Here is a 12,986-nt window from a genome sequence, read left to right on the forward strand (position 1 = left end):
AGGGGTTAAAGACAGCGCTATCAAGCTATTGCCAGCCACTGCAGCACAAGTTCGATCCCTAGCCGGCCAGGAAACAACCTACATGGCGCAGCAGACCTCACCTGCCTCGCCCGGCTGCTCCCCTCAGCAGTGTATTTCAGTAGATCTGCCTGTTCTGCTTTCCACTCTGTCTCTGGTGAATCCTCTCACCCACTGCACCTCTGACTTATACCTCAGTTCTTGTATGTGTAAATAAATAAATCTTTAAAAAAATTTAAAAATAAGATTTAGTTTTATTTACTTATGCTCACAAGAACTGGGGTGTATGCCAGAGGTGTAGGGTGTAAGAGGATTCACCAGAGACAGTAGGGGGCAGAACAGGCAGATCCACTGAAATACACTGCTGAGGGGAGCTGCAGGGGAGTCAGGAGTGGTCTGCTGCACATGTGGGTTAGCTTCCTGGCCAGGATCGAACTCTTGTGGGTTAGCTCCCTAGCCAGAATTGAACTCATGCCGCAGTGGCTGGTGATAGCTTGATAGCCCTGACACTTTTAACACCTGGGCCACCAGTGAGGCCCTCTTTGTTGCTAACTTGATGAAAAGATTCTGAGAAGTATAGCAAATAGAACTTTAAAAATGCATTTAAAAATAAGTAATCAGTAAATTACAGTTTTGCTTGCCATTTAAGTAGTTCAATAATTTGGAATATGGGAAAAATTCTAGTTACATTTCTCCAAATATTATGTATTTAAGGATTGAGTATTAGACTGTATGTTTCTAATGAGAGTTATCTAATTTTACTCATAGGGTGGAGTTTTGTTGCTTGTACTGGCTTTGTGTTGTAAAGTTGGTTTTCATACAGCTTCCAGAAAGCTCTCTATAGATGTTGGTGGAGCCAAACGTCTTCAAGCTTTATCCCATCTTGTTTCTGTGCTTCTCTTGTGCCCATGGGTCATTGTTCTTTCTATAACAACGGAGGTAAGAACAGAAATTGATTGGTTGTCAGTAAAATGAATTGCTACTCCTTATAAATTTTAATTCAGTACATTATATCCTATTTCAATTTGAGGTTACATGTGTCTTAAATTATTTTTGGGTTTTCTTTACAGTTTTTGAAAATTATTTGGCGTTGAATATATTATTTATAGAAAATACAAATCAAGTACTATTACATTTATATATCCTTCCCTTTAGTATGGTCCAAAGAATCAGCTTTTTGAAAAAGCAGTTTAATACCTACTATATGTTAAGCACAATGATTTTGGTCACCTAGTATAAAATTATTAAACAATAATGCTTTTGTTTTTTTAATCACTTGGGACTATTGGGAAATTCCAATATTTTATAGCTCTTATATTTTGGTATTTTAGAAATCATACTGAATCAAGAGAATATTTGCTTATATATAAAGGGATTAATCTAAGACATCTTATGAGATGTGAACTTTATACCCAAATAATATTGACAATTTCTGCTTTTTTTTTTTTTTTTTTTTTTTTTTTTTTTTTTAAATTTCTAGAGTAAAGTTGAATCTTGGTTTTCTCTCATTATGCCTTTCACAACGGTTATCTTTTTTGTCATGATCCTGGATTTCTATGTCGATTCCATTTGTTCAGTCAAAATGGAAGTTTCCAAATGTGCCCGCTATGGATCCTTTCCCATTTTTATTAGCGCTCTACTTTTTGGAAACTTTTGGACACATCCTATAACAGACCAGCTTCGAGCTATAAACAAAGCAGCACATCAGGAGAGCACTGAACACGTCTTGTCTGGAGGAGTGGTAGTAAGCGCAATATTCTTCATTTTGTGTAAGCGTTTTTCCCCTTAATAAATTTCTTCTGTGAATTCCGATACTCAAATAATTTACTTAATTTTAAAATTTGTTCAATGCTTGCATTTTTGCTGACAGAAACTGTGTTGCGTTCTGGTAGCTTCAATTCTTAAAACTTTTGTAATAGTCTTTTTCCCTCCTCTTTTTAGCTGCCAACATCTTATCATCTCCCTCTAAGAGAGGACAGAAAGGTACCCTAATTGGATATTCTCCTGAAGGAACACCTCTTTATCACTTCATGGGTGATGCTTTTCAGCATAGCTCGCAATCGATCCCTAGATTTATTAAAGAATCACTAAAACAAATTCTTGAGGAGAATGATTCTAGGCAGATCTTTTACTTCTTGTGCTTGAATCTGGTAAGGATTTTAACTATTAATTGCCTATGTTAAAAGCTTAATCTTTTACTTTTGATAGTGCTAGCACAATTTTAGTAATTTCTAAATTTCTGATACAGAAAGTCTAAAATTACACTTTCTCTAAGTGCTGGAAAGATTGTAGGATCATGTTGAGAATATGTTAGCAAACAATGTTTGAGACATTTTGGAAGCATGCTTTATTATGCTATTTCATCAATAAATACAGTAATTTCTAAAGATAATCATCTATTCCTGAAGGAAATCCTCTTTATAACTCCATGGGTGAAGATTTTCAGCATAGCTGTCTATTGGAAAATAAACCTTTGAATCTCACTTCAGACCAAACTGCTAACATCTTATAGGCTGGTTTATTAAGTTGTATATTTAAATAAAACTATCTCCTTTTAAATAATTTATATGATGGATGTACCTAATTTAACTTTTTCGTTTCTTACAATTTATATGAAAAGATGTTTCTGGTATAAATGCTAGTTAAATAATTAAAGAAGCATATATACCTTAAAAAGGTTTGGGTGACCAAAGGTTAAAGTCCTCATGATTAAATTCTGGTAAATCTGTCTTGCAACAGTATTTCCCAACACACTCCTCCCCTATTTTTTTTTAAACATTTTAGCTTTTTACCTTTGTGGAATTATTCTATGGCGTGTTAACCAATAGTCTGGGTCTGATCTCAGATGGATTTCATATGCTCTTTGACTGCTCTGCTTTGGTCATGGGACTTTTTGCAGCTCTGATGAGTAGATGGAAAGCAACTCGAATTTTCTCCTATGGGTAGGTACACTAACTATCAAGGCAATGTAGCACAACAGAAAAATCTGAATTATAGATTCCATCCTATGGAATAAAATTTTATTACTTTTACTCTTAAGTTTTCAGCATTTCATTTTTTCTTAATCTGATGTGGATAAGAGGAACTGAACTAAGCATTTTGATAACTACTAAATGGTGGTAAGCTCAACATTATACCTCACAACAAATAATCTTATGGGCAAGTAGTAAAAATCAGTTAAATATTGAGCTCTTTGCCCACCGTGTTTCTTTGAATCGATGGAATGTGCATGGTCACTTACATCTTTAGATGTAAGAAGGAGTACTGTTAGAAGGAGTACTCAAAATTTGAAATAACTATACCTGAAGTAGATTTTCCCTGAGTGAATAATGCAGTTCAAATTTTAGAATCCCTGATTCATGCAAGGTATTTTGATAAGATCTACCCTAAACAGACTGACAAATTCAGGACTTATTTTTAATTTTTATATTTTGAATGATGGATGAGCCAAAAATACAAAATAATTTTGATACAAAGCAGAATCTGTATGCTATAACAAAAGATAAAAAAGTATATTAAGGGACGAAAGATAACTCTTTTTCAAAGAAAGGAGGGAGAGAGAGAACTTCTTGCTAAAAAATTAGGAAAGATTTGTGTAGAGAGGAATGTTAAAAAAGAACTTTGATATTTAAAATTTCAACAAATATATATGTATGGAAGAATCGTCCTGCATTAGATGTTTAAAATCATGATAATTAATTTTACTGTTTATGTAGTTGGATATCTTATTTCCTAAGTTTATTCTTTTAAAATATTTGCCATTTTTCTTTTTTAAAAATATATTCTGCATTTTTAGGTATGGCCGAATAGAAATTCTTTCTGGATTTATTAATGGACTTTTTCTAATGGTAATAGCTTTCTTTGTGTTTATGGAGTCAGTGGCTAGATTAATTGATCCACCAGAATTGGACACACACATGTTAACAGTAAGTCTCTTTATTTTCCTTTTTGAATTACATGTCATATAGCTTTTTCCATGCTACGGTTTAATTATTTGTTATTAATCCAGGAAGGTTTTATTTATTTAAACCAATTTCCTATCTTATTGTCTTGCAACTGTTGAAATTTACCCTGTAATACAAAGGCAATTTTGGGTACAATTGATATTTGTTCTAGTAAGCAAAATAAACAAAAGAAAATCTTAACATTAATTGTCCCTAAGCCATCAACCAAGTACATTTTATTCTTAATCAATGAAAGCAGTTCAGATCCTGCTACTAGTCAACACTTTGATTTTTTTTTAGATTTATTTTATTTATGCATACAAGAGCTGGGGGGTGCAGCCAGAGGTGTGGGGGCAGGGGTGAGAGGATTCACCAGAGACAGAGTGGGAAACAGAACAGGCAGATCTACTAAAATACACTATTGAGGGGAGCAGCAGGCCAGACAGGAGAGGTCTGCTGCGCTGTGTGGGTCAGCTCCCTGGCCGGGGATGGAAGTCTGCTACAGTGGCTGCAGATAGCTTCATAGTGCTGAGATTTAACCCCTTGGCACCACCAGGGAGGCCTCAACACTTTGGTTTTTGAAAATTAAAGTGTTTCTTCTAAGAAACTATAAAATTAACACTTTTTAAATTTTGGGTTTACTTACTGAACTTAGATGGTTTTACTATAAACAGAAACCCATTTATGTGCTCTGTTAACTTTTAAATAGCAAATTTTTTTTTAATTACAAATTTAAAAGTTTTCTTTTCTCCCTTTTACTAGCCAGTCTCAGTTGGAGGACTGATAGTAAACCTTATTGGTATCTGTGCCTTTAGCCATGCCCATAACCATACCCATGGAGCTTCTCAAGGAAGCTGTCACTCTGATCACAGCCATTCACACCATATGCATGGACACAATGACCATGGGCATGGTCACAGCCACGGAGCTGCAGGAGGAGGCATGAATGCAAACATGAGAGGTGAGTCCTACCTTTCAGTAGTGTTCTAAATTGAAACTGTTCATTTGTATTAAATATTGGACTCCTGGTGCAATTTTATTTTTGAAAAACAATCTGGGGCTTTAAAAATGTGTAAAGTTACCAGTAAGAATGGCACATATCAAAAAAACAAGCAACAACAAATGTTGGTGAGGGTGTCGTGAAAAAGGAACTCTCCTACATTGCTGGTGGGAGTACAAACTGGTCCAACCACTATGGAAAGTTGTCTGGAGGTTCCTCAACCTACTAAAAATGAGCTACCATATGACCCAGCAATTCCACTCCTAGGGATCTACCCAAAGGACACAAAAACATTGATTCAAAAGAGCACCTGTACACCTATGTTTATTGCAGCACTATTTATAATAGGTAAAACTTGGAAACAACCCATATGCCCAAAAATAGATGACTGGATCAAGAAGATGTGATATATATACAATATGGATTATTATTCAGCAATCAAAAAAGATAAACTCATGCCATTTGCAGCAACGTGGATGGAACTAGAAGGAATTATGCTCAGTGAAATAAGCCAAAAGGAAAAGAAAAATACTGAATGGTTTCACTTATAACAGGAATATAGGGGAAACAAATAAGATATCAGTATAAAAAAAAATAACAACAACAGTACAAAACACAACAAAGCAAAAACAGACAATTATAAATCAGAGACATACTGCAGGGGGGGAGGAGGGAGAGAGAGAGGAGCACAGGGGACTGTGGTAATGGTGCACAGGTGCCTTGAGGAAGGAAATTCTATGGGGACTCAATCTGAGGGGGTAGGGGGAAGCAAATATTGTTTAAAAATTTAAAAAATTTAAAAAATTAGAAAAAAGTAAAAAGGTGTAAAGTTATCAGTAATGGAAAATGCGCACATTCATAGATTTCAAATTTTTAATAAATTATTATAATGATAGAGTCCTTTTCATACTCACATTTGCATAAATATTACTTGCAAGGAAAACACTGAGTGTGCCATTATGATCTTTCACTAAAAATGAACCAGGAAATTTTCATCGTTCCTTAAAAAAGGGGGGGGGGGGAGTATTTATCACTTACTATATTGAATTATTCTGGTTGTTTAATTTTTAATGTAAATTTTGGATAATGAGAAAACTTAACTCATGTATGGTTTCTCAGAGGCTCTGTCAGACAAACCCACACCATCATAAAGCTTACCATACTGTGCTATGTGGTCGCCCACGTCCTTGCCTTTTTACCATTATATTGTAACAACCTTGAGGACAGTGGTTGTATTTTAATCATTTTGAGGTACCGGCCCTTACAGAGTGCCACATACACAGTAGTATCAAGTAATATTTTTTTTTTTTAATAGAGGCATGCTTTATTTATTTGTTTGCTGGTTTGTTTGTTTGTTTTGTTTATACATGCACTGGGTACAGTCAGAAGCGCGGGAGGGTGAGAGAATTCACCAGAGCCAGAGCGGGGAGCAGAGCAGGCAGAAGGACTGAAGTACACTGCTGAGGGGAGCAGCGGGCGGCAGAAGAGGTCTGCACGCCATGTGGGACCCTCCTCCGGTGGCCGGGGAGCAGCCGGGGATCGAACCGGCGCCGCAGAGGCCGCGGGCAGCTTCGCAACCCAGCGCTCAACCGCTGCGCCACCGGGGAGGCCCTCAAGTAATATTTATAGAATGGATAAAAGAACTAAATTAGAAGTGCTTTATTTAATTGTTAATATTTTTTATTTTTTTCTTTTAGGTGTATTTCTACATGTTTTAGCAGACACACTTGGCAGTATTGGTGTGATCGTATCCACAATTCTCATAGAACAGTTTGGATGGTTCATTGCTGATCCCCTCTGTTCTCTTTTTATTGCTATATTAATATTCCTAAGTGTTGTTCCACTGATTAAAGATGCCTGTCAAGTTCTACTTCTGAGATTGCCACCAGAATGTGAAAAAGAACTACATATTGCTTTAGAAAAGGTACTTTGTATGATTTCTTCTGTGTGTAATTATTTTCTGTTTAAAATAGCATTTGAAACTGAGTATAGTTGTCCTAACATGAAATAAACAAGATATGAAGAAAATAAAGGTTTTTTTAAAGAACGTAAAATAGACACTGAATAAATAGAAACATTTTCTTAGATAGGAAACTGCATGGCTAAGATGGTGATTTTCTTTCATGTAAATCTTTATACACTTGCTTTCATTGGGATTTTTGTCTTGTTTTGTTTGTTTCTGTTTTGGGGGAGATTAGTAGTCCAGTATTGGAGGCTTATTTGGAAGAGTTAATGTTCAAGAATAAATAAAAACATAAAAATTTTCCAGAATAAACTAGTTAGTAGAATTCTGTTTTGTCATTATAAAGTTGTGCACAACTAACCAACAAAGTTAACAGTTTTGGGGCCTCCCCGGTGGCGCAGTGGTTTGAACGCAGCACTGTGAAGCTTTCTACAGCCTCTGCAGCGTGGGTTCGATTCCTGGCCGGCCGGGGAGATACCCACATGGCAGACCTCTCCTGTCTCACCCACTGCTCCCGTCAGCAGTGTCTTCAGTCCATTTGTCTCCCTGCTTTGTCTCTGGTGAATCCTCTCTCACCCTCCTGAGCCTCTGCCCTGTACCCCGTTCTTGTATAAATAAAAATCTTTTTTTTAAGATTTATTTATGCATACAAGAGTTGGGGTACAGGCCAGAGTTGGGGGGGAGGGATTGAGAGGATTCACCAGAGACAGACTGGGAAACAGAACATGCAGATTGAGGGGAGCAGCAGGCAAGTCAGGAGAGGTCAAGGTCTGCTGCATCATGTGGGTTGCTCCTTGGCTAGCTGAGGATCAAACTCTGCAGAGTTTGCTGCAGAGGTTGCGGATAGCTTCATAGGTTGCATCTTAACCCCTTGCACCACTAGGGAGGCCCAAAAATAAATCTTTTTAAAAAAAGGAAAAAAAAGCTAAGTTTTGTTCTTGTTCAGGAGTAAACACAAAAAATTGTTTTAAAAATAGGTTGTCAGGGAACTTAGAGAATTCATATATATATGTGTGTGTATATGTGTGTGTGTATCTCTCAAAGATGGCATTTCAGATCCTAATCAGCATTTCCACTTGGTGGAGAAGCAAAACTATATCACTATACCATACCATATAAAAATATATTTCTAGTGGATTAAATATGTAAACAATAAAATTTATAAAACTGCTAAAAAGAAAGAATATTTTAGTAGAGAAAGTCTCTTTTTCATAAACTTAAAGTAAAACCAGAATGTAAAATGGAGGGGGAAAAAATCTAAAGGTTTGGGCCTCCCTGGTGGCGCAGAGGGTTAAGACACAACCTATGAAGCTGTCCGCAGCCACTGCATCATGAGTTTGCTCCCCGGTCCCCGGCCAGCCAGGGAGCAACCCACATGGCACAGCAAACCTCTCCTGACTCTCCCGCTGCTCCCCTCAGCAGTGTACTTCGGTCAGTCTGCCTGTTCTGTTCCCCACTCTGTCTCTGATGGATTCTCTCACCCCACACACGTTCTGGCCTGTACCCCAGCTCTTGTATGAATAAATAAATCTTTAAAAAAAAAAAAAAACTATAGGTTTGATAACTGAAAATTGCCATTGACAAAAGATTCTGTTGACAAATATAAACTACAAAGGCTAAAAGAAAATATTTGTATCACATATAAACAGGCAAAGACTTACTGTTCACTATCCTTTACATCAAGGAAAAAAAAATTATAGAAAAATGGACTGAGAATTTAAACAGACAAGTCATACTCAAATTCTGATCTTCTAGTGAAAAGTTGGTATCTTGAATGTTTAAGATACAGCATCTTTATCCACTGTTTCCATAATATGTTATTTTCTCAAGCCTTCTCATTAATGAATGGTACATCCCACTAAAAAATATTTTATTTCATTTTATTTCATTACAGAAAACTTCAAATTAAGAAAAGTACCCCCCCCCCAAAAAAAAAAAAAGAAAAAAAGATTACATACAATTCTACGGCCTGGAAAGAGACATTTTTTTAAAGTTGTTTTTCTATATAATTTTTTTTTTAATAAAAACAAAAAAAAACTGTTGTGCTGTTTTGTAAAAAGGCAATGACAAATTTCATTGTTTGGGTAGCCTATAAAATATGTTTAATCCCTTCTCTTTGATCATGGACACTGTCATTTGAACATGTTATCTCTGCATAGAAAGTAACATGAATGTGTGTATCAGCATAATATATCTAGTATTTCAAATAGGCAAAGTGAAAATGGATGTGCAGCTATTGAGTGTAAAGACATCTGTAATCCTATTCACTTCCCTGCCTTCCCTGGTAACATTCCCGACTCATAATATTTTACACAATTTTAGTTCAAGCTAGTTGTCCCCTTCCTATTCCTTTCTCACTTACAGGCTCTGTTTAGTTTAGTTTAAATCCACTTAATAGTGATTCCTAGATCAGAAAGATTACTTTGTGTTAAGTAAATTAGCCTTTAAGACCATTTATATCTCCCTCCTTTTATTTAACAGATACAAAAAATTGAAGGATTAATATCATACCGAGACTCCCATTTTTGGCGTCATTCTGCCAATATTGTGGCAGGAACAATTCATATACAGGTCACATCTGATGTGCTGGAACAAAGAATAGTACAGCAGGTAATAATCTTTTGTTTTTAAAGTAATTTTAATTGAAGTAATTCATGCATAACATTGCATACACTCTAAGTTCCATACCTTCAATTGTTATTTAACTGTTTAAAAACACCCATCTTTTAGCTAGCCAAAGATTACCTAACTTTTTACTTATATCATGATTTGTTTTATATTCTGAAATGGTTAAAATAAAATCAAGTTGTAGAAATTAGAGGGCATGCTTAATTTACATTTTAAAAAAATTCATTTATGGGCCTCCCTGGTGGCACCAGGGGTTAAGTCTCAGCACTGTCAAGCTGCTCCAGCCACTGCAGTGTGAGTTAAATACCCACCAAGGGAGCTAACCCACATGGCACAGCAGACTCTCCTATCTGGCCCACTGCTCCCCTCAGCAGTGTATTTCAGAAGATCCACCTGTTCTGCTCCCCACTCTGGTGACTCCTCTTACCACCCCCTACCCTCTGCATCTGGCATACACCCCAGTTGTTGTATGCATAAATAAATAAAAAAATCTTTTTTTAAAATTTAATTGATGGGGCCTCCCTAGTGGCGCAGTGGGTTAAGACACAACTTATGAAGCTATCCTCAGCCACTGAACACGAGTTCAATCCCCGGCCAGGGAGCAACCCACATGGCGCAGCAAGACCTCTCCTGGCTCTCCTGCTGCTCCCCTTGGCAGTGTATTTCAGTCACTCTGTCTCTGGTGAATCATCTCACCCCCCCCCCCCCGCTCCTGTGACCTGTACCCCAGTTCTTGTATGCATAAATAAATCTTAAAAAAAAATTTTAATTGATGATCCATCTTGATTCCAAATAGGTTATCAATAAGTTATAATGATAGCCCTAAATTGATATAAATTTGTCAGGGTATGACAAATATGGTAAAGATTAAAATAGTTCCTGTATTACTATTCTTGACATACTGAATTAAGAACAATAGCTGTTTTCCTTTTCTGCTTTAAATGTCAGGTCAGTAATTTTACTGGACTTCTAAAATATCCTATCTAACATTTGACTAACTAAATAATAAACCTCACTTTAAGGATTCATCTTTGATTGTAGTTATATAAATATAATATCAATTATTTAAGACATGCACTGAATGTATTAATCTAAATTCTTCTAAATGTGTGTATTTTATAACAGGTTACAGGAATACTAAAAGATGCTGGAGTAAACAACTTAACAATTCAAGTGGAAAAAGAGGCATACTTTCAACATATGTCTGGCCTGAGTACTGGATTTCATGATGTTCTGGCAATGACAAAACAAATGGAGTCCATGAAATATTACAAAGATGGTACTTACATCATGTGAGATAACTTGAGAATTACACCTGGAATATGAACAATGAAGACTAATCGACCCAGTATTTATAATATTGCCAGGAGGAAGAAAATTGCACATAATTGTACAGAAACATTTTGCTATATGTGAAAAAATTTTAACACTCCCTACCATTGGATCAGGAATATTTCTTAAAGGAAATTAAAATATAGAATGAAGCATTCATTGTACAAGTAAAAAATTATTTGAATGATGTGTATAGTAAGAATCTTAAAATTTGATGAACCTGATGTATTACATCATCTTTGAAAGTGAACATATAATGATGGATTTTAGTGAAGACCAAAATTACTTCTGTGTGTTTGCTTTGTTAGAAAGCACCTCCACTGTAAGTAATGTATTTACATGTTTATTACAAAGACCCAAATGAAAAATTTTTAGTAAATTTTTGCATAGTCCTAGAATAAAATAGGAATAAAGGTTCTATATTTATGGATTTTCTGTATATAAAACTGGTTTCTAATTATAACTTAAATCCATTCAGTAAATCTGTATTGCCACTTTAAATGTAAACTAAATTATTTGGGAGAAACTTCAACCACTGATCTGAGATAAGCAGTAAAAATAGGGAATTATAATATTACAATTTTTTATGTATTATAAATCCAACCACTCTGTAAAATAAATTTTTTTTTTACTTTTGGTAATATTTGCAAATGAATAATTACTTTGTTAGGGTAAAGAACTTATACTAAAAGTTGTGTCCATGTTATTCATTTACCTTTCTCCTCTAAACCAGAATATTCCATTTCTTGTTTTGTATCTGGCATTCCAAGTTACTTATCATGCTGGTATCCAAGTAATGCTGGGCTTTTCATGTTTTCATTTAGCTCCATGTGTTATAGAACAGTAAGTGGAAAAATTCAGTAATAATTGCCAGAATTGAATTTTCTGCTTAATAGATGAACTCTTTTTATTTTCTGGAACATGTAGATATGTGAGAAATATCAAAGAATAGGTAGTTACTGTAAAGTTTAGTGAGTAAATCTTTTCTGGAGATACTTGAGCACCGTAAAATCAAGATACTTAGCCTCTAACTACTTTATGTAGTAATATCTAATTTATATTTTTTCATTTCCATTTTACACTGAATATATAGTCTGAAAGACTGATATATATATATATAATATATGCAGTTTTATGAACACCAAAGAATGTTGTTCCAAAAGAAACTTTTGAATACCTATTTATAAGTATCTGAGTATTTTCATTCTTTTTGATAAGTAGGATGAATTCATTTAGTATGGGTACTATTTTCTTGTCTATACCATAATGACAAAATGTATTATAAATCATATTTTTGTCATACCAGTTTTAATATGTGAGAGGTTTTAGAAGTTTGTTATAAGTTATTTTCTATGCCTTGTCTTCTCTTACATATTTTCTGGTTCAAAATCTTCAATACATATTAAAATTTTTGAGTGGTGGGAAAATAATTGCATATCGATATTTTATGCAGTATAAAATAGGTACAATAAGTATTGCACCATTAAAGTTGTCATTTCCCTTAGAAGGCATATGCACAGCAGGAAAATTAATATAATTGAGAGATTTCAAGATGAGAAAGAAAACAGAAGCAGAAGGTTAAAGTGGATGCAGGTGGGAACCAGGAAAGGTCAAGTATTGGAAGCCCCAGAAAGTTGACTCCAGCTCATACAAAATATGTAACTTTAGGTGAATTAGCCTCTCCGGGTTTTTTGTTTTTTCCTCACACATAAAATCAGAATAAAACCTCAAATTCACAAGGTTATGAAGAAGAAAAGGAATAATGTATATGAAAATGAAGTGAAAGTTAAAAAGGGCTAAATAAAGTTGAGGAATTATTTTAAACCTAACTTCAAATGTAGTTTTCATTAATCTGTCTTTTTTCTTTTAAAATCAGCATTCTAAGACAATAATTATATACTAAGTGTACTAATAAGTCTAAATACTTAAAACAGAAGCCTATTTAATAGATCATTTCCCTCAAAAAGAGTGGCAGTTGTTAAACAGATTAATTTCTCTCCCTTTCTCTCCAACCATTAGTTTCTTTCATTACCAATTTGGAGCTGGTGATTTCCCCTTAGAATAAACTTTACATCTTTCATAATACAGATTTATTGTCCTT

General features: G+C 34.9%; 1 protein-coding gene across 3 annotated transcripts in view; it reads left to right on the forward strand.

Annotated features, from left to right (window-relative positions):
- SLC30A5 (solute carrier family 30 member 5) overlaps positions 1–12,312 on the forward strand; it is a 30,814-nt gene extending 18,502 nt beyond the window's left edge. For all 3 annotated transcript variants that reach the window (XM_054687955.1, XM_037529249.1, XM_037529250.2), the window contains 9 exons: positions 787–957; positions 1,499–1,787; positions 1,960–2,168; positions 2,803–2,960; positions 3,815–3,944; positions 4,725–4,923; positions 6,660–6,886; positions 9,407–9,535; positions 10,679–12,312. In XM_054687955.1, coding sequence (XP_054543930.1) covers positions 787–957; positions 1,499–1,787; positions 1,960–2,168; positions 2,803–2,960; positions 3,815–3,944; positions 4,725–4,923; positions 6,660–6,886; positions 9,407–9,535; positions 10,679–10,849 — 1,683 coding nt within the window. In that variant the 3' untranslated portion in view covers positions 10,850–12,312. The remainder of the gene's footprint in view (positions 1–786; positions 958–1,498; positions 1,788–1,959; positions 2,169–2,802; positions 2,961–3,814; positions 3,945–4,724; positions 4,924–6,659; positions 6,887–9,406; positions 9,536–10,678) is intronic.
- Positions 12,313–12,986: the final 674 nt, after the last annotated feature.

The sequence above is a fragment of the Talpa occidentalis genome, unplaced genomic scaffold (genome assembly GCF_014898055.3).
Source record: "Talpa occidentalis isolate TD23 unplaced genomic scaffold, MPIMG_talOcc4v2.1 talOcc4.6, whole genome shotgun sequence".
In the NCBI taxonomy this organism is placed as follows: domain Eukaryota; kingdom Metazoa; phylum Chordata; class Mammalia; order Eulipotyphla; family Talpidae; genus Talpa; species Talpa occidentalis.